General features: G+C 44.0%; 1 protein-coding gene across 3 annotated transcripts in view; it reads right to left on the bottom strand.

The window, feature by feature from the left end:
• Window positions 1-24,942, bottom strand: part of LOC111962630 (lysine-specific demethylase 7B-like) — a 51,974-nt gene extending 27,032 nt beyond the window's left edge. Inside the window, exons 1-3 of one of the 3 annotated variants that reach the window (XM_023985854.2) lie at window positions 24,836-24,942; window positions 1,518-1,603; window positions 995-1,112 (exon numbers count right to left, since the gene is read on the bottom strand). In XM_023985854.2, the coding sequence (XP_023841622.1) occupies window positions 995-1,112; window positions 1,518-1,603; window positions 24,836-24,939 (308 nt within the window). In that variant the 5' untranslated portion in view covers window positions 24,940-24,942. Of the gene's footprint in view, window positions 1-994; window positions 1,113-1,517; window positions 1,604-23,207; window positions 23,474-24,835 lie in introns of those variants that run through there. The other 2 variants (XM_023985853.2, XM_023985855.2) reach the window with 2 other exon arrangements.
• Window positions 24,943-25,385: the final 443 nt, after the last annotated feature.

The following is a 25,385-nucleotide window of genomic DNA, read 5'->3' as shown; positions in this document are numbered from 1 at the left end:
GGTAAATTCCCACCTCCCACTTGGTTACGAACACAACATTAGATGCAGCTGCGGATCCAACTTTTCTGGAGCCCTCTTCCCTACAGCTAAAGGTCCCGAAGCTTCTGCGCATGTGCAGGATTCTCTAATTTACGCACAGTCTCTGCTCTACTCGTACAGAACAGGCTACTCTGGTGAACGGTGCTTGCTTAATAAAGTTTGATCAAAGCTGAATCAATGTCTGCAAGATCACATAATGATAGTGTTCTACATAACAAAACCGAATATAATAGCATAGTATAATGTTACTGGAAGACAAAAAAACACCACCTCATTCCTTATGAGATTTTAGGATGATTGTGATAATGGTCACATTTCTCTCTCGTAGCCAAAACTCAACAGTGCGCACCACTAGCCAAAATATGTGCTTTGAAACTAAACACAGGTAGGCTATGCTACAGTTTGTTAACACCATCTGCCCTTAAATTCTCTCACTGTACATAATTCCAAACAACACTAAGACGCAAGAAGATCTAAAATGCATTTGAATATGATTGCATGGTTGGCATGCAGATACTGCATGGACGTTTCACAGGTAAAAAACGTAAAGAATTATCACTCACGATTGACAGTGAGAAACGTGAAGCGACAGTGACCACAAAAATGTGTGCGTAAAGTCGAGGTAAAGAAACACATGGGCAGAACGGGATTTGGATCTTCGGCTCTGGGGAAAAGGGATCCAGGGTGGCAGGACGGGGGTGTTTACCTACAGATCTGTAGCCTCTAGCATTTTTTGTAAGAGTTGAGTTTGTCTTTGAAATATGTCACTAAGGGGCAAGAGCCCAGTTCATGGTGGTTCAGTGCAATGCCCAGACCACACCAGGAAAACACTGGTTTTCAACTCAGGGTGTGAACCTGGGACTCACTGCTATGTGGTGAACTTGTGTGTGCATCTGTGGCTTGGTCACAGGGGTGTCAGGCCTGCTGGTGGCTGGTATCTTGGCTCCTTCAGTACCTGGGAAAGGGCCTGTTCTGCAGCTCTCGTACAAACACAGAGGTCCCCGCCTGCACCAGCCTGCTGCCATCGTCAGGCTCTGTGTAGTCGTGCCGGTGCCAGTTGATACGCTTTTTCACTGTAAAGGCAACAATTAAATTGTTAAACTCTTGAACATTCAGAGACTCCATGATCACAGTAGATACTACACAGAGCTAGACTAGCTACTTAAGTGTCTGAGGAACATGAAAGCCTTGAGTTATGGATCGTCTCCATAAACCGTTTCACAAGCCCATAAAGCCCACGTCCTCCGCAGACGAACGAGGGCCATGTTCAATCTCAATTTGATGATTACCCCGCCATTGAATTACTCTAATAATGCCCCCCTCCATACGCTCTGGGAGGTCAGACCCACTTTAGACCATAAAGAGAGAAAAGGGTAGACATCTACTTGACAGGCAACTATTCCCCAAATAGCAATTAAAATCAACCGTGCTGGAGTAATGCAGAGAGACAGAGTGCGTGGTGGTGGGGTGGTACTTACTCAAGCAGGGTCCGTGTTGGACATCACAGTTGGGACAGTGGTAAACATCGATGTCGACGGCATGGTGCTCTTCCACTTGGACACAGCTGGGGCAAGAAGAGAAAAAGGAGACATTTTAGACTCAGTTATAGGAAATAAGCACATACTCAACACAAAATTCCACTTCATATCTCTAGAAAATATATACTGAACAAAGATAAAACGCAACAATTTCTAAGATTTTACTGAGTTATTTTTTATTTATTTTTATTTAACCAGGCAAGCCAGTTAAGAACAAATTCTTATTTACAATGACGGCCTACAGCAGGCCAAACCCGGACGCCGCCGGGCCAATTGTGCGCCGCCCTATGGGACACCCAATAACGGCCGGTTGTGATACAGCCTGGAATCGAACCAGGGTGTCTGTAGTGACGCACGCCTCTAGCACTGAGATGCAGTGCCTTAGGGCTCCTGAGTGGCGCAGCGGTCTATCAGAAATCAGTCAATTGAAATAAATTCCTAATCTACAGATTTCACATCCATGGGCGGGCATAAGCCCACCCACGAGGGAGCCAGGCCCAGCCAATCAGAATGGAGTCTCTCCCCACAGACAAAAATACTCCTCAGTTTCATCGGCTGGTCTCAGGCGATACTGCAATTGAAGAAGCCGGATGTGGAGGTCCTGGGCTGGCGTGGTTACATGTGGTCTGCGGTTGTGAGGCCGGTTGGATATACTGCCAAATTCTATAAAAAAAAACGTTGGAGGCGATGGACATTAAATTCTCTGCCAACAGCTCTGGTGAACATTCCTGCAGTCAGCATGCCAATTGCACACTCCCTCAAAGCTTGAGACATCTGTGGCATTGTGTTGTGTGACAACTGCACATTTAGAGTGGCCTTTTATTGTCCCCAGCACAAGGTGCACCTGTGTAATGATACTGCTGTTTAAATCTGCTTCTTGATATGCCACAGCTGTCGGATGGATTATCTTGGAAAATGAGAAATGCTCACTAACAGGGATGTAAACAAATATGTGCATAACATTTTAATGAAATAAGGGTTTTGTGTGTATGAAACATTTCTGGGATCTTTTATTTCAGCTCATGAAACATGGGACCAACACTTTCCATGTTGCGTTTATATTTATGTTAAGTATAGTTTAAAGTTAGGAAGTTATCCAACATCACCCTCAACACTCCTATTATTCTTTGTCAGTCATTAGCTGTCCCTTTGATATTGTAAATACATAACTGTTGCAAATTATGAATACTTCCCCTCTCATTCAAAAAGGGATCCAGCCGAGTGGTCAACCAACTACGATACACATCAACAGCCATCTGTAGTAGGCAGGTACGAATGGGAAGTGTCAAAGTTGCCTTCTTTGAACTTGTGATCTGTGTTTAGCTTCAGGAATGCAGGAATCCAAATCTAACCTACCGCCCCAATATCAAACCTACTGCCCCGATAGGTCCACAGACGACTCAATCGCAACCACACTGCCCTAACCCATTTGGACAAGAGGAATACCTATGTCAAAATGCTGTTCATTGACTACAGCTCAGCATTTAACACCATAGTACCCTCCAAACTCGTCATCAAGCTTGAGACCCTGGGTCTCGACCCCGCCCTGTGCAACTGGGTACTGGACTTCCTGACGGGCCGCCCCCAGGTGGTGAGGGTAGGTAACAACATCTCCACCCCGCTGATCCTCAACACTGGGGCCCCACAAGGGTGCGTTCTGAGCCCTCTCTTGTACTTCCTGTTCACCCACGACTGCGTGGCCATGCACGCCTCCAACTCAATCATCAAGTTTGCAGACGACACTACAGTGGTAGGCTTGATTACCAACAACGAGACGGCCTACAGGGAGGAGGTGAGGGCCCTCTGACTGTGGTGTCAGGAAAATAACCTCACACTCAACATCAACAAAACAAAGATGATGATCGTGGACTTCAGGAAACAGAGGGACAGAGGGAGCACCCCCTATCCACATCGACGGGACAGTAGTGGAGAGGATAGAAAGTTAAGTTCCCCGGCGTACACATCACGGACAAACTGAATTGGTCCACCCACACAGACAGCGTGGTGAAGGCGCAGCAGCGCCTCTTCAAGCTCAGGAGGCTGAAGAAATTTGGCTTGTCACCAAAAGCACTCACAAAATTTTACAGATGCACAATCGAGAGCATCCTGTCGGGCTGTATCACCGCCTGGTACGGCAACTGCTCCGCCCACAACCGTAAGGCTCTCCAGAGGGTAGTGAGGTCTGCACAACGCATCACCGGGGGCAAACTACCTGCCCTCCAGGACACCTACACCACCTGATGCCACAGGAAGGCCATAAAGATCATCAAGTACAACAACCACCCGAGCCACTGACTGTTCACCCCGCTATCATCCAGAAGACGAGGTCAGTACAGGTGCATCAAAGCAGGGGCCGAGAGACTGAAAAACAGCTTCTATCTCAAGGCCATCAGACTGTTAAACAGCCATCACTAACATTGAGTGGCTGCTGCCAACATACTGACTCAAATCTCTAGCCACTTTAATAATGTAAAAATGTATGAAAAATGTATCACTAGCCACTTTAAACAATGCCACTTCATATAATGTTTACATACCCTACATTACTCATCTCATATGTATATACTGTACTCGATACCATCTACTGCATCTTGCCTATGCCGTTCTGTACCATCACTCATTCATATATTTTTATGTACATATTCTTCATTTCTTTACACTTGTGTGTATAAGGTAGTTGTTGTGAAATTGTTAGGTTAGATTACTCGTTGGCTATTACTGCATTGTCGGAACTAGAAGCACAAGCATTTCGCTACACTCGCATTAACATCTGCTAACCATGTGTATGTGACAAATAAAATTTGATTTGATTTAACAAGGCTTTCTCCAAATCACATAAAGAAGCTATAAAAAAAAAGGTTTCAGCTCACTTCCTTTCATATACAGAACATCCTGTCATCCCAATCCAATGTCACATAAGGACATCATATTCCACAAGTCATTTTGACTAGGCTACCTTAGGCACTATTCAAAAGAAATTTGCTGTTTTAAGTGTTAAACCAACTTGCCTCAGCGCCTCATAAGCCTGCAGAGAAATGATCTCCAGAGGGTTCCACTGGTTTCAGCTATGGAAACAGTTGCCAAGGGGAAGTTAAGACAACTTCAACCCCCTCAGTGCAGTGAGACCTAGATCTATGCCACTCACTCAGCTGGAGAATTCCCATCACTTCCAGAGCAGCGCTATGCAATGCAGCAAGCATGAAATGAACGGAAGACTTTCATTCACAACGCTGAGGGTAACACAGGCAGACCCCCTGTCAAGCTAAAATAGCAGGAATATATGGACATTGAAAAGTCACAAAACCGAATAAAACTGTGAAAATTTGTTGAGCGGCGACTAACGTGGGCGGACTGGCGCTCTGACGTCATAGCGACAATGTGTGTAATTGCGGGCTTTTCTTTGGGTGCTGAAATCAGTCATTTTTGATAACTTCCTTTTATGTGACGTCCACACTAGTCGCCGCTCAACTCCATCGTGAATCGTTGAGTTTAGACGAGAGTTACCCTCCTATGCCTGGAGAATAACTGAGTGGTCCCCCCCATGGTGTTGTGGTTTAACCTCAGACACGGGCTGAGTTGTTGCTCCAGATGTTTGCGGGCTGTGTTTGGCCTAGCCTGGGGCAATGGTGGTAGGGGGCATCCATGAAGTCACCGAGAGTGGAGCGCAGGTTAGGGGGGAGGAGAGGACCGGCCGACAGGCTGAAAACAAACAGCTTCTGCTCAGTGCCGAGAGGAGGGCATGGGAGCAGTGCCGAGAGGAGAGCCTGGGAGCAGTGCCGAGAGGAGAGCCTGGGAGCAGTGCCGAGAGGAGAGCTGGACAGTGCAGAAGGAGACCTGGGCGGCAGGCCCCGAGAGGAGGAGCCTGGAGCAGGCCGGAGAAGGAGAACCTGGGAGCAGGATGCGAGGTACGGGGAATTTACCAGATACATGGAAAAGAAGTGCATGTACAGGTTCTTTGTTAAAACTCGTGAAGAGAAATGCCAATTTGCTCACATGCCTCAAGCTGCGAGGAAGCAGGCAATTCGGGAAGCAGTGCCGATGGTAGTAGTGAAAGAACCAGTAAACAACTGACATAAGGGGAAGAGCGTGCCGAGCTACAACTATCATGCTTGTTAACAAAATTTGTGGGATGTAGAACATAATTAAATACGATTGCTTTTCTATAAATAAATGGGTAAGCCTTCGATCTTGCAGTGTTTTACGAAAATGAGCCAGTTTGCGAGAGAAGAGCCTGGAGCCCGGTGAGATGCTAATAGTATTTGCCCGAAGAGGAAGAGCCTGGGAGCAGTGCCGAGAGGAGAGCCTGGGAGCAGTGCCTGAAGGAGAGGCCTGGGAGCAGTTGCCGAGAGGAGAGCATGGGAGCGTAAGTCCGATGCGAGGGTGGAGGTCCAGAGGAGGCCTGGGAGCAGCATCCGTGCGCTGGGAGAAGCAGAGTGCCGGAGCGAGAGCTCGAGTGAGCATATGATGGAAAGCATGTAGGTGCCATGATGTTGATAGGAGAGCCTGGGACCCACTGAAGCTAAAGTGCCAATTAACCTGGTGAGTGAAGAGCATGGCGCACATAGCGGAGCGTGCCCCGGCGAGTGTGTTCAAGTGAGGAGAGCCTAGGGTTTTTCGCAGCATGTTGGGAGCTGTATGTGAGGGTAAATTCCCAGCCTCTGACCCGACCGAGAGGGAGAGCAGGAAGCTTGGTTACGTGCCTGAGGACGAGGGAGACCTCGGGGAGCAGTGCCAGGAGGAGAGCCTGGGAGCAGTGCCGAGAGGAGAGCCTGGGAGCAGTGCCGAGAGGAGAGCATGGGAGCAGTGCCGAGAGGAGAGCCTGGGAGCAGTGCCGAGAGGAGAGCATGGGAGCAGTGCCGAGAGGAGAGCCTGGGAGCAGCTCTCGCTGATACCTGCTTTGATCTGAGCGTGATTGCAGGATACAAGGGAAGCCGTAAACAAATCAGAACCATTATGTCAGAAAAGCGGCCTGCCTCTGGGATGGCCATAGGATTTAGGCCTCACCCACGCTTTTTTAACCCACTTCACCTGTAACATCAATAAAGGTTACCAGTGTTCCCGCACATTGGCTAACCGGGCTATCTGCATTGTGTCCCATCCACCACCCACCAACCCCTCTTTTACGCTACTGCTACTCTCTGTTCATCATATATGCATAGTCACTTTAACCATATCTACATGTACATACTACCTCAATCAGCCTGACTAACCGCTGTCTGTATTTAGCCTCTCTACTTTTATAGCCTCGCTACTGTATATAGCCTGTCTTTTTACTGTTGTTTTATTTCTTTACCTACCCATTGTTCACCTAATACCTTTTTTGCACTATTGGTTAGAGCCTGTAAGTAAGTATTTCATTGTAAGGTCTACACCTGTTGTATTCGGCGCACGTGACAAATAAACTTGGATTTGATTTTGTGTATTTTAACAATGCCATGAAAAGAGAGTGAGTGTCTTGACACCACCACTGATTTGTCATCTTATTTCAGCTAGTCCACATCTTGCCCCCCGAACACTGGTAACTAATCATACAGTGACAGTGTGTGTTGTTGAGAATGTTTGGCTCAGAGAGACTTTACAGAACCAACTACAACCCACACCCCTTCTCCTTACGTTATGACTGCAGTCATGCATCAGAATAATGGGCCCTATATTTTTCCATTCCACTACTTCCAATCACTCTATTGCGGAGTGTGAAAGACACAGAGCTATTAACAATTCGCAGCTCAAATTGTTTGCGGAGCAGGCTAATGATGAAACCACCACTCTCTCAGGAAACGCATGAGTCACCAGGCCAGCAGTAGGTATGTATGTCACACTAAAAGGAATTCCTGACCTAGTGTAGGGCATTCAGGCTGGTTCAAAGGATGAAGTGGGGATCTTACTCCCAATGGGTAAGTATTAGGCTGGGCATAAGAGGAAAATGCACTAACAATTTTACTGTACTATGAAAGGGGAGAAGACAACAAGGCAGTTTGGCTAAGCAACAGAGTAGAAAGAGTAGACCTATATCCTACAAGAAGAGCAACAGAACAAATCAAAATAGGATATATGGTTTCCCACCGTAACGGGCAAATAAATAAACCGCAACCACAGACAATACTGTACTCAACACCCTGTCTGGCTCACCACCAACCAGAGCTAGTGACGTGCTTCTGTTACTAGGCTATACCATTCTGCCTTTGTTCTCATCTCCTCTTCGGATATGGAGTGAAATTATGCAACTTTCTCAGGGAGGACATGCAGATCACTCCTGTGGCTGGGATTCTTTAGCAGCAGGAAGCCAAACACACAGCTAGATCACTACCTCAGTGAGAGGGAGTAATCAGAGAGCTTACAGAGGCAGACAAAGCATGGAGCATGATGGGAGCAATGTGATGGGGATCCAGAGGTGAGCTCTGCTCTTTTCTGGTGCCATGGTTACCCCCAGTCTCTCCCATTCATTAAACCCTCAATGGATGATCATTCCTGGGAGTCTAGCCTGCTCCCAGGAGCAGTAGTCTATTCATCATCATCATCATCATCATCATCGTGAGAGATGCACCAGGTACAAAAAAGGTTTTGAATATCCTTTATAACACAGATACTTCTTACTCCCACTTACAGTCTGTTGGATTTGCACCTTGCATGGCTGCTGTTGCGTTTTCCTACATAGACTACACACACCAGACTGTTGCAGTTGTATTGCACCATTGTGGTTGTGGGAGGGAGAGATCATCTTCGGCAAAAACAAAGACTAGAGATGACACAAAAACAGTCCTGGCTGCGCATTAGTATTATTTTGAATAGAATGTGAAGCAGGGGTGTTCTGGTGGATGATCCCATTAAAAGATCAATTATACTGATAAAATACCAAGGATAAAGATTACATTTCAAGAAACACTCATGTATGGCCATCTTAGCCAGAGAGAAAACAGAAACAAGTGCATTACTGTTGACCCCTGGCTGCATGAGTCATGCCTTAAAATGCCTAAATCCCTCCAGAGTGTGATGGTCGGTGCATGAAAAGGAGATAATGGGTGACTACCTGCCAAGAGAGAGGGGGGATTCAAGCAGCACTAGCAAGATACATAACTAAGCAGCACTCCAGAGATAGATAGGGAGCCAATGAGGGTGAAATCCTCTTCTTCTGCACAAGAGCCCACTGACAGATTGACGATCCGTCGCCTCATTGCCTCCACTCTAAAGAGACCTGCCGTCTTGTCTGAGTGGTGTTGTTCATTAGTCAGATGTGCAGCCAGAGGTTCATTGTGTCTGTCTTTATTAGTAGTAACCATGAGGAAATGGTTCCAAAATTCAGCTAGAAGAAACGGGTTTGTGTCAGATGGTGCACAAGAGAATCTTGGAGAGCAGGGTTAGTGTGGGTCATCAAGTTAACATTGTGAATGTGCAAACACCTGGGTGGGTTCACTTATGAAGCACCAATGGCCACCCTACTTCAGCCCTCGCTGGCCTGTCAAAAATGTTTCACTGCATATTTCCCCCTGGCTTCTGCCTTGAGAAGCGATTCCAAACAAATAAAGCAATCTGTCAGAGGCAGAAGGATGCCCTGTGCATCACCGAGCCTTATGGTGGCACAACAAAGATGTCTCCATGGTGACAGCAGACACACTGGCAGCATTCAGAGTCTTACTGTACAACACCTCTGCTCACACACCTACACAGGCTGACTGAAGCTGCAGCCCCATTCCTCTGCACCTTACGGTATTCTAGACAAAGCTGAATGTTGGTGGATAATGCTAGTGGACAGTTCAACAAGATGTTAAAATTAAATGATTTCAAAAACAATTAAAATAATTTGTCAAATGCGTTGAAAATAAATCAAATTAAAATAAATAATAATAATAATAATAATAATAATAATACAGGTGTCCCCTAACAGTGAAATGCAATTGATTACAGCATTACCCCAAAAATGGAGGAGGCAGCGAGAGGAGGTAGGGAACTGGTCTATCTGCCCAATATAAAGGATCAAAACTGGCAGAGGAATAAAAATAGCATAAATATGAAAGTATACCAGCTTCATTTGAGGACCAGGATGTTGACAGATGTGCCATACAGATTGCAAAATAGTTGGGAAGAGATTTGATGTACCGACTCCGTGATTCCGTATGAGTTGATATAAAACAACGCAAGATTCAAGACTTTGTGCGTTTCAGCTCAAATGATGATTATTATTATATAGAATTCTTGGGAGCTTGGGCCAGTGGTTGATGGATCGCTAGTTCGGGTCCCTGTTTTTGACCTTGTGGGAGATCTGTCGACGTGCCCTTGAGCAGGGCGCTGACCGTGGCTGCTTCTGTGTGTCACTCTGTTAGATGACTAATGTAATGTACAGTTGAAGTCGGAAGTTTACATACACTTAGATTGAAGTCATTAAAACTTGTTTTTCAACCACTCCACAAATTTCTTGTTAACAAACTATAGTTTTGGCAAGTCGGTTTGGACATCTACTTTGTGCATGACACAAGTAATTTTTCCAACAATTGTTTACAGACAGATTATTTCACTGTATCACAATTCCAGTGGGTCAGAAGTTTACATACACTAAGTTGACTGTGCCTTTAAACAGCTTGGGAAATTCCAGAAAATGATGTCATGGCTTTAGAAGCTTCTGATAGGCTAATTGACATCATTTGAGTCAATTGGAAGTGTACCTGTGGATGTATTTCAAGGCCTACCTTCAAACTCAGTGCCTCTTTGCTTGACATCATGGGAAAATCAAAAGAAATCAGCCAAGACCTCAGAAAAAATAATTGTATCATTAGAAAACACTTTTGCAATTATGTTAGCACAGCTGAAAACTGTTGTGCTGATTAGTTTGAGAAACAGACGCCTCAAGTCCTCCACTACTATTTAATGAAGCTGCCAGTTGAGGACTTGTGAGGCATCTGTTTCTCAAACTAGACACGAATGTACCTGTCCTCTTGCTCAGTTGTGCACCGTGGCCTCCCACTCTTTTTATTCTGGTTAAAGCCAGTTTGCGCTGTTCTGTGAAGGGAGTAGTACACAACGTTGTACGAGATCTTCAGTTTCTTGGCAATTTCTCGCATGGAATAGCCATCATTTATAATTTTTTGTATTTTCACCGATTTTCTCTCTCCAATTTTCTGGCATCCAAATTGGTAGTAGTTACAGTCTTGTCTCATCGCTGCAACTCCCGTACGGACTCGGGAGAGGCGAAGGTCGAGAGCCATGCGTCCTCCTTGTAATCGAACTTACAAATGCTGATGCTCCAGATACTCAACTAGTCTAAAGGCCACTTTTATTGCTTCTTTAAAATCAGCACAACAGTTTTCAGCTGTGCTTACCTAATAGCAAAAGGGTTTTCTAATGATCAATTAGCCTTTTAAAATTATAAACTTGGGTTAGCTAACACAACGTGCCATTGGAACACAGGAGTGATGGTTGCTGATAATGGGCCTCTGTAAGCCTATGTAGATATTCCATTACAAAAATCGTTTTTAAGTCAGCCGTTTCCAGCTACAATAGTCATTTACAACATTAACAATGTCTACACTGTATTTCTGATCAATTTGATGTTATTTTAAAATGGACAATTTTTGGGGGCTTTTCTTTCAAAAACAAGGACATATCTAAGTGACCCCAAACTTTTGAACGATAGTGTACGTCTCATGTCTGAGCCGTTGAATTGCAACTCCACTTTGTCCCTATACCGACATTTGATTGCCTTGCGGAGGGAATAACTACACTGGTTTATGTTCGGCCATATTCCCAATACTCTTTCCATGGTTAAATGCGGCGCGCTTTCAGTTTTGCCGCCATCCATCCACGGTTTTTGTTTAGGGTAGGTTTTAGTCACAGTGGGTACAACATTTCCTACAGCACTTCCTTATGAACTTACTCACCGAGTCAGCGTATAGAGCAATGTTGTTATCTGAGGCTGCCTGGAACATTTCCCAGTCCGCGTGATCAAAACAATCTTGAAGCGAGGATCCCGATTGGTCAGACCAGCGGTGAATGGTTCTCGTCGCTGGTACATCCTGTTTGAGTTTCTGCCTATTGGACGGTAGGAGCAAGATGGAGTTGTGATCGGATTTGCCAAAGGGAGGGCCTTGTATGCGTCACCGAAGTTAGAGTAGCAGTGGTCAAGTGTATTGCCCGCGCGACTGCTGCAATCAATGTGCTGATAGAATTTAGGTAGCCTTGTTCTCAAATTTGTTTTGTTAAAATCCCCAGCTACAATAAATGCAGCCTCAGGATATGGTTTCCAGTTTACATAGAGTCCAGTGAAGTTCCTTGAGGGCTGTCGTGTTATCTACTTGAGGGGGTATATACACAGCTGTGACGATGTCTGACGAGAAATCTCTTGGGAGATAATATGGTTGGCATTTGATTGTAAGGAATTCTAGGTCGAGTGAACAGAAGGACTTGAGTTCCTGTATGTTGTTATGGTTACACCATGAGCCATTAATCATGAAGCATACACCCCCGCCCTTCTTCCCAGAGAGATTTTTATTTCTGTTGGTGCGACGCATGAAGAAACCCGGTGGCTATACCAACTCTGACAACATATCCCGAGAAAGCCATGTTTCCATGAAACAGAGAATGTTACATTCTCTTATGTCTTTCTGGAAGGCAACCCTTTCCCTAATTTCATCCACCTTGTTGTCTAGAGACTGGACATTAGCGAGTAGTATACTCGGAAGCGGTGGGGTGTGTACACGCCTTCGAAGTCTGACCAGGTGGCCGCTTCGTTGTATTCCTGGTCGTAATATTGGTAAGTTGACATCGCTCTTATATCCAATAGTTCTTCCCAGCTGTCTTCCCAGCTGACTTAAGATTTTCTGGGCTAACAATGTAAGAAATAACACAATTTATTTATAATACTGCATAGTTTCCCAAGGACTCGAAGCGAGGCGACCATATCTGTCGGCACCATCACCAATGAGACGGGTGATAGTTAGCTAGATAGCCAATGAGCTTGGCTTTTCATGAGTATGTGATCGCCCTTTGTATGACAAACGGCTATTATGCTGGAGCTCTGCGTAACACGGTTCATTCCCAATTTGGAGGAATAAATAAATAATTTTAATTCTTTTTCAGTTTTTTTTTTTTGAAATCGACAGGACGCTGGGACGTTTACGTTACACAGCGGTTCACTGCCTAATACAAACTTCTCAAAACTGAAAAAGAACAACATGGCTAAATCAAAGTCTTGGACGAAATTGCAGAAATTGACCGGGAGAGTGACACAGAACAAATACATTATGAGTTTTGATTCCAGCGCTCAAGAAAGATATATTTTATATAATTAAGTCAAACATGTTTTTGCTTTTCATGCTAATGCAGTTATTGGCTATGACATTTGTATTTATTTAACTAGGCAAGTCAGTTAAGAACAAATTCTTATTTACAATGACGGCCTACCAAAAGGCCTCTTGCGGGGACGGGGGCCTGGGATTAAAATAAATAAATAAGACAAAACACACATCACAATAAGAGAGACAACACTACATAAAGAGAGACCTAAGACAACAACATAGCAAGGAAGGAACACATGACATCACAACATGGTAGCAGCACAAAACATGGTACAAACATTATTGGGCACAGTCAACAGCACAAAGGTCAAGAAGGTAGAGACAACAATACATCACACAAAGTAGCCACAACTGTCAGTAAGAATGTCCATGATTGCGTCTTTGAATGAAGAGATTGAGATAAAACTGTCCAGTTTGAGTGATTGTTGCAGCTCGTTCCAGTCGCTAGCTGCAGCGAACTGAAGAGACAAGCGACCCAGAGATGTGTGTGCTTTGGGGAACTTTAACAGAATGTGACTGGCAGAACAGGTGTTGCATATGGAGGATAGGGGCTGCAGTAGATATCTCAGATTGGGGGGAGTGAGGCCAAAGAGGGTTTTATAAATAAGCATCAACCAGTGGATCTTGCGACGGGAATACAGAGATGACCAGTTTACAGAGGAGTAGAGTGCAGTGATGTGTCCTATAAGGTGCATGGGTAGCAAATCTGATGGCCGAATGGTAAAGAACATCTAGCCACTTGAGGGCACCCTTACCTGCCAATCTATAAATTATGTCTCCGTAATTTAGCATGGGTAGGATGGTCATCTGAATCAGGGTTAGTTTGGAAGCTGGGGTGAAAGAGGAGCGATTACGATAGAGGAAACCAAGTCTAGATTTAACTTTAGCCTGAAGCTTTGATATGTGCTGAGAGAAGGACAGTGTACCGTCTAGCCATACTCCCAAGTACTTGTACGAGGTGACTACCTCAAGCTCTAAACCCTCAGAGGTAGTAATAACACCTGTGGGAAGAGGGGCATTCTTCTTACCAAACCACATGACCTTTGTTTTGGAAGTGTTCAGAACAAGGTTAAGGGTAGAGAAAGCTTGTTGGACAATAAGAAAGCTTTGTTGTAGAGCATTTAACACAAAATCCGGGGAGGGGCCAGCTGAGTATAAGACTATCATCTGCATATAAAATGGATGAGAGAGCTTCCTACTGCCTGAGCTATGTTGTTGATGTAAATTGAGAAGAGCGTGGGGCCTAGGATTGAGCCTTGGGGTACTCCCTTGGTGACAGGCAGTGGCTGAGACAGCAGATTGTCTGACTTGATACACTGCACTCATAGGGGTAGTTAGCAAACCAGACTAAAGACCCCTCAGACACCAATACTCCTTAGCCGGCCCACAAGAATGTCTACCGTATCAAAAGCTTTGGCCAAGTCAATAAAAATAGCAGCACAATATTGCTTAGAATCAAGGGCAATGGTGACATCACATGATGTGGCTTTTGAGTGTCTTATTGCCTATTGGTCCACATATTATAGTGATTGTGTTCCTCATACTCTATATACTATAAAATGTTTATAGATAATACCTGTTGAAAGTCTGGACACACCAACTCATTCAAGGGTTTTTCATTATTTGTACTATTTTCTACATTGTAGAATAATAGTGAAGACATCAAATCTTTGAAATAACATATGGAATCATGTAGTAACCAACCAAAAAAAAAAGTGTTAAATCAAAATATATTCTTCAAAATTGCTACCCTTTGCCTTGATGACAGCTTTGCACACTCTTGGCATTCCCTCAACCAGCTTCATGAAGTAGTCACCTAGAATGCATTTCAATTAATAGGCGTGCCCTGTTAAAAGTTAACTTGTGGAATTTCTTTCCTTCTTAATGCGTTTGAGCCAATCAGTTGTGTTGTGACAAGGTAGGGGTGGTAAAAGACCAAGTACATATCATGTCAAGAAAAGCTCAAAAAAAGCAAAGAGAAACGACAGTCCATCAGTACTTTAAGACATGAAGGTCAGTCAATACGGAACATTTCAAGAACTTTGATCGTTTCTTCAAGTGTAGTCGCAAAAGCCATCAAGTGCTATGATGAAACTGTCTCATGAGGACCGGCACAGGAAAGGAAGACCCAGAGTTACCTCTGCTGCAGAGGATAAGTACATTAGATTTACCAGCCTCAGAAATTGCAGCCCAAATAAATCTTTCACAGAGGGCAAGTAACAGACATCTCAAAATCAACTGTTGAGAGGAGACTGTGTGAATCAGGCCTTCGTGGTTAAATTGCTCCAAAGAAGCCACTACTAAAGGACACCAATAATAAGAAGAGACTTGCTTGGGCCAAGAAACACGAGCAATGGACATTAGACCGGTGTAAATCTGTCCTTTGGTCTGATGAGTCCAAATTTGAGATTTTTGGTTCCAACAGTGTCTTTGTGAGACGCAGAGTAGGTGAACGGATGATCTCCGCATGTGTGGTTCCCACCGTGAAGCATGGAGGAGGAACGATGGTGTGGGGGTGCTTTGCTGGTGACACTATCATGTGATTTATTTTGAATTCAAGGCACACTTAACTTCTCTAGGATAGGGGGGAGCATTTTCACATTTGGATGAAAAGCATACCCAAATTCAACTGCCAGCTACTCATCCCCAGAAGATAAGATATGCATATTGTTAGTAGATTTGGATAGAAAACACTCTGAAGTTTCTAAAACTGTTTGAATCATGTCTGAGTATAACAGAACTTATTTAGCAGGCGAAACCCCAAGGACAAACCATTCAGATTTCTTTTTTTTTGCAGTCACTCTTTCAATGGATTTTCATTGGGAATACAGATTTCTAATTGACCTTCTTGCAGTTCCTACCGCTTCCACTGGATGTCAACAGTCTATAGAAATTAGTTGAGGGTTTTTCTTTTGTGTAATGAAGAAGTACGGCCATTTTGAATCCGGGTCACTTGTTGTGTACTGTTGTGTACTGTTGTGTACTGTTAGATAGAGGCGCGTCACCAGAAAGCATGCTACAGATTGTTTTAATCCTGTATTGAACACAGATCATCCCGTCTTCAATTTTATAGATTATTTACGTTAAAAAATACCTAAAGCTGTATTACAAAAGTAGTTTGAAATGTTTTGGCAAAGTTTACAGGTAACTTTTGAGATATATGTTTCACGAGTTGGAACCGGTGTTTTTCTGGATCAAACGCGCTAAATAAATGGATATTTTGGATATATATAGACGGAATTAAATCAAACAAAAGGACCATTTGTGATGTTTATGGGACATATTGGAGTGCCAAAATCAGAAGCTCGTCAAAGGTAAGGCATGAATTATATCTTTATTTCTGCGTTTTGTGTCACGCCTGCAGGGTTGAAATATGCTTATCTCTCTTTGTTTATAATGGTGCTAACTCAGATAATAGCATCGTTTGCTTTCGCCGAAAAGCCTATTTGAATTCTGACATGTTGGCTGGATTCACAACCAGTGTAGCTTTAATTTGGTATTTTTCATGTGTGATTTAATTGAAGTTAGATTTTTATAGTAATTTATTTGAATATGGCGCTCTGCATTTTCTCTGGCTTTTGGCCAAGTGAGACAGTAGTGTCCCGCCTAAACTCAGATTTCTGGATATAAATATGAACTTTACCGAACAAAACATACATGTATTGTGTAACATGAAGTCCTATGAGTGTCATCTGATGAAGATCAAAGGTTAGTGATTCATTTTATCTCTATTTCTGCTTTTTGTTACTCCTCTCTTTGGCTGGAAAAATGGCTGTGTTTTTCTGTGGCTATGTACTGACCTAACATAATCGTTTGATGTGCTTTCGCAGTAAATCCTTTTTGAAATCAGACATGTTGGCTGGATTCACAACAAGTGTAGCTTTAATTTGGTGTCTTTCATGTGTGATTTCATGAAAGTTGGATTTTTATAGTAATTTATTTGAATTTGGCGCTCTGCATTTTTACTGGCTTTTGGCCAAGTGGGACGTTAGCGTCCCACATATCCCAGAGATGTTAACAAGCATGGCTACCACAGCGATATGCTATCCCATCTGGTTTGCACTTTTCAACAGGACAATGACCCAACACACCTCCAGGCTGTGTAAGGGCCATTTGACCAAGAAGGAGGGTGATGAGTGCTGCATCAGATGACCTGGCCTCCACAATCACCTGACCTCAACCCAATTGAGATGGTTTGGGATGAGTTGGACTGCAAAGTGAAGGAAGAGCAGCCAACAAGTGCTCAGCATGTGGGAACTCCTTCAAGACTTTTAGAAAACCATTCCAGGTGAAGCTGGTTGAGAGAATGTCAAGAGTGTGCAAAGCTGTCATCCAGGCAAAGGGTGGCTACTTTGAAGAATCTGCTTTAGCACACTCTGCCAACCCGGATGTCTTAGCCGTGTCTGAATCCTGGCTTAGAAAAACCCTGAAATTTCCATCCCTAACTAAAACATTTTCCGCCAAGATAGAACTGCCAAAGGGGGCGGTGTTGCAATCTACTGCAGAGATAGCCTGCAGAGTTCTATCTTACTATCCAGGTCTGTACCAAAACAATATGAGCTTCTACTCCTAAAAATTCACCTTTCCAGAAACAAGTCTCTCACAGTTGCCGCTTGCTATAGACCACCCTCTGCCCCCAGTTGTGCCCTGGACACCATATGTGAATTGATTGCCCCCCATCTATCTTCAGAGCTCGTGCTGCTAGGTGACCTAAACTGGGACATGCTTAACACCCCGGCCATCCTACTATCTAAGCTTGATGCCCTCAATCTCACACAAATTATCAATGAACCTACCAGGTACAACCCCAAATCCGTAAACACGGGCACCCTCAGATATCATCCTAACTAACTCGCCCTCCAAATACACCTCTGCTGTTTTTCACCAAAATCTCAGTGATCACTGCCTCATTGCCTGCATCCGTAATGGGACCACCCCTGTCACTGTCAAACGCTCCCTAAAACACTTCAGCGAACAGGCCTTTCTAATCAACCTGGCTGGGGTATCCTGGAATGACATTGACCTCATCCTGTCAGTAGAGGATGCCTGGTTATTCTTTAAAAGTGCCTTCCTCACCATCTTAAATAAGTATGCTCCGTTCAAAAAAAAGTTGAACCAGGAATAGATATAGCCCTTGGTTCACTCCAGACCTGTCTGCCCTTGACCAGCACAAAAACATCCTGTGGCGTTCTACATTAGCATCGAAATAGCCCCCGTGATATGCAACTTTTCAGGGAAGTTAGGAACCATCATACACAGGCAGTTAGGAAAGCTAAGGCTAGCTTTTTCAAACAGAAATTTACATCCTGTAGTACAAACTCAAAAATGTTCTGGGACACTGTAAAGTCCATGGAGAATAAGAGCACCTCCTCCCAGCTGCCTAACTGCACTGAGGCTAGAAAACACTGTCACTACCGATAAATCCACAATAATTGAGAATTTCAATAAGCATTTTTCTACGGCTGGCCATGCTTTCCACCTGGCTACCCCTACCCCGGTCAACAGCCCTGCTCCCCATAGCAACTCGCCCAAATCTCCCCCACTTCTCCTTCACCCAAATCCAGATAGCTGATGTTCTGAAAGAGCTGCAAAATCTGGACCCCTACAAATCAGCTGGGCTAGACAATCTGGACCCTCTCTTTCTAAAATGATCTGCCGAAATTGTTGCAACCTCTATTACTAGCCTGTTCAACCTCTCTTTCGTATCATCTGAGATTCCCATAGATTGGAAAGCTACCGCGGTCATCCCCCTCTTTAAAGAGGGAGACACTCTAGACCCAAACTGCTACAGACCTTTATCTATCCTACCCTGCCTTTCTACGGTCATCGAAAGCCAAGTTAACAAACAGATTACCGACCATTTCGAATCTCACCGTACCTTCTCCGCTGTTACGGATACAGGTATCCTGTGTGTGTATTCTGTGTGTGTATTTCTTTTCTCTCCTTCTCCCCTCACAGGTGGCAATCATCATTCCCCAATCAGTCATCAATCAGAAGACACACCTCCTCCTGTCTCCATTACCCAATCACATCCCGTTTCCCTTGGTTTAAAAACCCAGCCAGTTGTTTTCTCTAGAGCTCAATCTCTCTGTCATGCAATCTCTCTCTAGATCTCTTGTGTTTTGCAACTACATGTCACTTTGTCTGTTACCCTGTGAGTATTGTTTTTGTTATGGTGTTTGTTTGATGGTGGGAAAGGGGAGTACCAAGACAAGTCGCCCATGGGCATACACTACCCGTAGGAATACTTTGTCTAAGAACACTAGTTAGAACTGGGCGGACCACCCACTGTATTTTTGGTTAGTTAGCTGTTAGTGAAGTAGGCTAGTCTAACTTAGGGGTATTTTTGGGATATTTGTTTATTTCCTTGGGTCCAGCTCAGCCCCTTTTCCTGCCCCCCCTTTACCATGTGTTTACCAAATAAACCATGAGTGTTTGATGGTAATTTAGTTGTCTGTGGTTTTTTGTTCTCACTGTTACGTTTTCACTAATTTGCATGAGTAATGTTACGGGTCTCGTTACCATCCCCCCTAGACTGCTGGGCCAAAGGGATTCGTAACATCTTCTATGCAATCTGGTTTCAGAGCTGGTCATGGGTGCACCTCAGCCACGCTCAAGGTCCTAAACGATATCATAACCGCCATCGATAAGAGACATTACTGTGCAGCTGTATTCATTGACCTGGCTAAGGCTTTGACTGTGTCAAGCACAACATTGTTATTGGCAGACTCAACAGCCTTGGTTTCTCAAATGATTGCCTCGCTTGGTTCACCAACTACTTCTCCGGTAGAGTTCAGTGTGTCAAATCGGAGGGCCTGTTGTCCGGACCTCTGGGGGTGCCACAGGGTTAAATTCTCGGGCCGACGCTCTTCTCTGTATATCAATGATGTCGCTCTCGCTGCTGGTGATTCTTTGATCCACCTCTACGCAGACACCATTCTGTATACCTCTGGCCCTTCGTTTGACACTTAACTAACCTCCAGATGAGCTTCAATGCCATACAACTCTCCTTCCATGGCCTCCAACTGCTCTTAAATGCAAAAAAAACTAATAGCATGCTCTTCAACCGATCGCTGCCCGCCCAGCATCATTACTCTGGACGGTTCTGACTTAGAATGTGGACAACTACAAATACCTAGGTGTCTGGTTATACTGTAAACTCTCACATTAAACATCTCCAATCCAAAGTTAAATCTAGAAATGGCTTCCTATTTCGCAACAAAGCATCCTTCACTCATGCTGCCAAACATACGCTCGTAAAACTGACTATACTACCGATCCTCGACTTCGGCGATGTCATTTACAAAATAGCCTCCAACACTCTACTCAACAAATTGGATGCAGTCTATCACAATGCCATTCGTTTTGTCACCAAAGCCCCATATACTACCCACCAATGTGACCTGTATGCTCGTTGGCTGGCCCTCGCTTCATACTCGTCGCCAAACCCACTGGCTCCAGGTCATCTACAAGACTCTGCTAGGTAAAGCCCCGCCTTATCTCCGCTCACTGGTCACCATAGCAGCACACACACCTGTAGCACGCGCTCCAACAGGTATATCTCACTGGTCACCCCCAAAGCCAATTCTTCCTTTGGTCACCTCTTCTTCCAGTTCTCTGCTACCAATGACTGGAACGAACTGCAAAGGCTCTGAAGGTGGAGACTTACCTCCCTCACTAGCTTTAAGCACCAGCTATCAGAGCAGCTCACAGATCGCTAGACCTGTACATAGCTCATCTGTAAATAGCCCATCCAATCTACCTCATCCCCATACTGTATTTATTTAGCTCCTTTGCACCCCAGTATCTCAACTTGCACATTCATCTTCTGCACATCCTACCATTCCAGTGTTTAATTGCTATATTGTAATTACTTTGCCACCATGGCCTATTTATTGCCTTACCTCTCTTATCCTACCTCATTTGCACATGCTGAATATAGATTTTTCTACTGTATTATTGTATGTTTATTTTGTGTCGAATTGCTTTATCTTGGCCAGGTTGCAGTTGCAAATGAGAACTTGTTCTCAACTAGCCTACCTAGTAAAATAAAAAATATTTGATTTGTATAAAAAAAAATTGGTTACTATATGATTCCAAATATGTTATTTCATAGTGTTGATGTCTTTATTATTCTAGAATGTAGCTGTGTCCAAACTTTTGACTGGTATTGTATGTGATGTATTGATGCAGGGCTCACTCCAAGCTAAAATAAAGATTAAATAAAGTAATAGTGAACTTGAGTTTTGAATTTTTTTAAATCCTCAAAACTGGGAGTCAGATGACCTTTGGAGCAAACTCCAAAGAGACAACATTCAAGTCCTCCATCCCCCACTCATTCAAACGTAGGAACTGGTTCCTCCAGTCTGACCCCTCTGCCATCTCTGGCTCCACAACCACACGGCCATCTAGCGGTGTGAAGGTTAGTACCTTTTATGGGTGTGTAAACTTACACACATGCTATGGTAATAAAAATTCTCTATAGTTACGTACTTGAAAATTGACCAAGTCGGCCACTTGGGTACATTTGGGCAAACTCGTGAGCGACACCTGGGAGACGTCATACTAAATATTATGTAGCTCTCTCATTCTTGAATGTATCAGTCTGAAACTTTGCACACACTGTTGCCCTGTTGTGGACATCTCAATGTATGGCCTTTCTTTTGCATTTCAAAAGTGATGCAACAAAAATAAACGCATGTTTAAAAAAATATTTTACTAGATCTAATGTGTTTCTCCTACATTAATTTCACATCTCCACAAACTTCAAGATGTTTCCTTACAAATCATATCAAGAATATGCATATCCTTGCATAAGGTCCTGAGCTACATGCAGTTAGAGTTGGGTCTTTAGGCGGAAATTGAAATGAGTCCAATCCTTAAGAGGTTTTTAACTCTGCATTTCACGGTAAAGTCTACACTTTGTATTCAACCCATGTGACAAATACAATTTGATGGATTTTATTTGAATTTGAGCTGGGAGTCAAGATGGGCACCTGGCTATGAACTCAGAGTTCATCAGTCACCAACTTTACCAGACGATTAGCATCCTCCTATAGGTTACATATTGATTAATTAACGTTATTCAGAAACAAAGAATTGCCGCGGGACAGGAGTCTGGGAGAACAACCTCTCACAAAAGACTTCACTCAACACATAGCCAGGAGGCAGGAAACGCAGCGAAGAGAAGGACAGGAAAGATAAAGTAAGTCTTCCCCCTCATCCCCGGTTTGTGTCGCTCTTTGTTCAAACCGTGCCAGGCTGCAGCCTTTCTCAGCAGAGAGACTACTTAAGGGCCATGAAGAATAATTATTGTAGGAAGTGTCGCCCCCACGCCAGAGGAAACAGCCCCCCCTGGCCTCTGGACACCAATGCTGACAAGGCCACTGTCCTGCCTGCCTCTCTGGGCCAACTTCCTGTGACAGGATGCAAGTCGAGAACATAGGCTACACACAACAAACCACTTGTATGATTAGCCTATTGGGCCCTGAGTTATGTCAGTGCCCATTGGTCAGAAATCCTGGACCCAACTACAGCCTAAATGTGATTGATGGCAGGTGTTATTCCTCACCATGTGACCTGAGCAGGATGTATAAAATATTTCATAGATGGTGTGTCCCGTCATTTACAAGTTATGCTTCTTCAATGTCCTATTTTCATAAACAACCCAAGGCACACACCAAGTGGGCTACAATGCATTTAAAGAGAAGGAAAAAAATACAGTTCTCATGAGACTGTCACTGAATGAAGGCTATCAAGTCTTTTAAAATGTGTATTATCCAAGCCCATACTGAAATTGACTACAGCCAGTGACAATCTATTCCCAGTGCTTCATTCATAAAATGTAATGGACAATAAGCCTAATTCAGATTGATTTATGTTCCCTATTTAATAACCATTGATATGCTCTTGATTAACACAGACAAACCATTCAAATAGTGTGTAAAACATGGACTCACAAAACCAATTACTGGAGTTGAAGGGCTGCGCAACACTGGATGATTAGAGGTAAAGCAATACATCTACATGATACGTCAGCCTCTCGCACATGTGGACAGACACACACACACACACCATTAAAATAATATCACTCATCCCAGAGCAATCATAATGACATAGTGGCCTACATAGAGTAAACCACCAGACCAATCATACTAAAACACTTAAGGGTTTAATCACATGGGCCATCCATCTCTCCCTGGTGTTTTCATCCTGGTGGGACATTGATAAATGGAACACTGAACTTGCCTAAAGGCCAATGGCGGTGATATCAGTCTTCGTCAGTCAGTCAGACACACACACACACACTTTTGAGAGTCAGAATTCTAGGAAGCCATCTAAATACCTGTATCTTCGATGGCACTGACTGAAGGAAGTAGGAAAGCAACATGCTCCAGGAGAGAGAAACTCTGAAGAAAGATCCAGGCTTGGGTACAGCATGGTACAAATCAGTAAGAGTTTAAGATTAATGTCTTGCATGAATATCAAAAACACACCCCTGAGCACTCACCCCCCTGCAGCTCCCCAACTGGCGTGTGCTCAGTGCCTGATAATAACACAGCCTACCGGCTAGACAGAATAATCCTATTGGTGGCAGGCAACACTACAGAGGAAAAGAGGGCTCCCAACAATAGAGACAACACACAGGCTCAGGCAAGGTAACCCCACCAAAAAGGGATGCGGCTGGGCCCACATAATCTACCATGCTGGGGAGCCATCCGGACCTGGGGGCACAGAGGAATAGAGGGCGTAACAGACAAGCCCCTGACTACAATCCCTTTGTTGAGAGAGCCTTCAGTAAACACATGTTCGTACACACACACACACACACACACACTCTAGTTGTAGTGCAGCATTCATGCCTTGATCCCTTTTAGGGAGCAGACAGACACCTTGAATTCCTTGCTCAGTTTCTGGCACCACATTTCATAGTTGCATAAGCCCAAAATGTTATGTTGTTTTCTGTAAAGCTAAACATCACAGAATGCGCAGTGATATGGGTGTACTGTGGACCACCTCTGATATGCATGATGAGTGGCCTCATATTGGTGTGAACCAAGCAGTTTGGCTGAAATAATTTATTGCAATGTCTTATCCTTGCCCCATTGGGAACTATGAGTTTGAGCATGTCAACTTTCCTATTTAGAAAATATATGATGTTTGAGGGACGTCAAACACGTGCATTTCCCTTTAAAATGTGTTTCTTCTTTCTAACCCTAGATGGCTCTCGCCATGTGCACATATTTGTTCATTTGGGTCATTTAAATTTCCGTCCTCGACTTTAACATTACACTCCGTTTTGGTAAATTTCTCACTGATGAGACGAACATTGGCCAACAGCAAAATAATGTCACTAGAATTCAGGCTACTTCCTGTACTGGCAAAGAGTAGACAGCAAAACTCATTATTTCGCCTATTGTTTATTGCCCCCCCCAAACCCCCGAAAGACAACCTTCTCTGAAAAAGGTTAATCAGGATAACCTGACATCGTCGCGCCATGAATCCTGGCACGATAAAACATAACTACAGTTGGTGAAGGTTCAGGGTGGCTAGCTGGCAGGCAAGCCAACTCGACAAGCACTAGTTACTGACAACAGAGCAACTAACAGTAGTTATGCTTGATTGAAAGTTTCTGACAAAGCTTCATCTACAGCTAATAAAGTACAATTGGCGGACAAACCAACTGTCCAACTCCTAACCAAAGACTATGAAATAGCTAGCAATCTCATTACTCCGATGTCAACTACCGAATCGTCGTTAGTAGGCATACAAGAAACTGGCTAGGGTAAACGTTAAGGGAATGAGTAACCGAGTTGGACCTCCACCGAGATCAGTTCGCTCACACTGGGTGCTCGCGCTGCGCTGTCTTGATTGAACCTCGAATTGATTGAACCACAGACTGACATCGCAATACGACTTGACGCACTTATGTCCTTTTCGTACATGTCATTAAGGAATATGTCGGCTCCTTACCTGCCATGAAACCAGTCCTTACAAATGTCGCATTCAATCATAAACCGGCTAACATCATAAGACTGCTGGCAGACACAGTACAGCGGTGCTGCCGCCATCTTCATAGTGTCCCCAAACAACGCAGGCAGAAAGTTGGGCGGGGACTCTGTCCAACACACACGGAAAAAGCCGAATGCGAAACGATAAATTACGGAAACGTTTCAGGAGACAAAAAAAACATGACCACTCAGTCTAGAACGTCATGTGTTTATGACAATCAATCATCTCCCACTATTAAAACCAAATTACGAATGCAAAACCATAATGTAGGATGTATACACGTGCATGCACTTTATATGTTGTCCTAAACTTTAAGAAATCATTTTGTTTGCTTCATAGTGTAACATGCCAGAGCTATTGGACCCAGGTGCGCCAAATTGTAAATTAAAGGTAGACTCAGCGATATGACATAGATGCAGGAAGTAAACAGCATAATGGGTCAATTTCGGTAACAACTAAGAGCATTTAAACGCGAGGCTCAACTGTTTTTGGTCCCCTGGCTACCATCCTT

This window comes from Salvelinus sp. IW2-2015, linkage group LG4q.1:29 (assembly GCF_002910315.2).
Source record: "Salvelinus sp. IW2-2015 linkage group LG4q.1:29, ASM291031v2, whole genome shotgun sequence".
Taxonomy (NCBI): Eukaryota; Metazoa; Chordata; class Actinopteri; order Salmoniformes; family Salmonidae; genus Salvelinus; species Salvelinus sp. IW2-2015.
The sequence above is the reverse complement of the archived record's forward strand: the minus strand, read 5'-3'. Positions and strand labels throughout refer to the sequence as shown.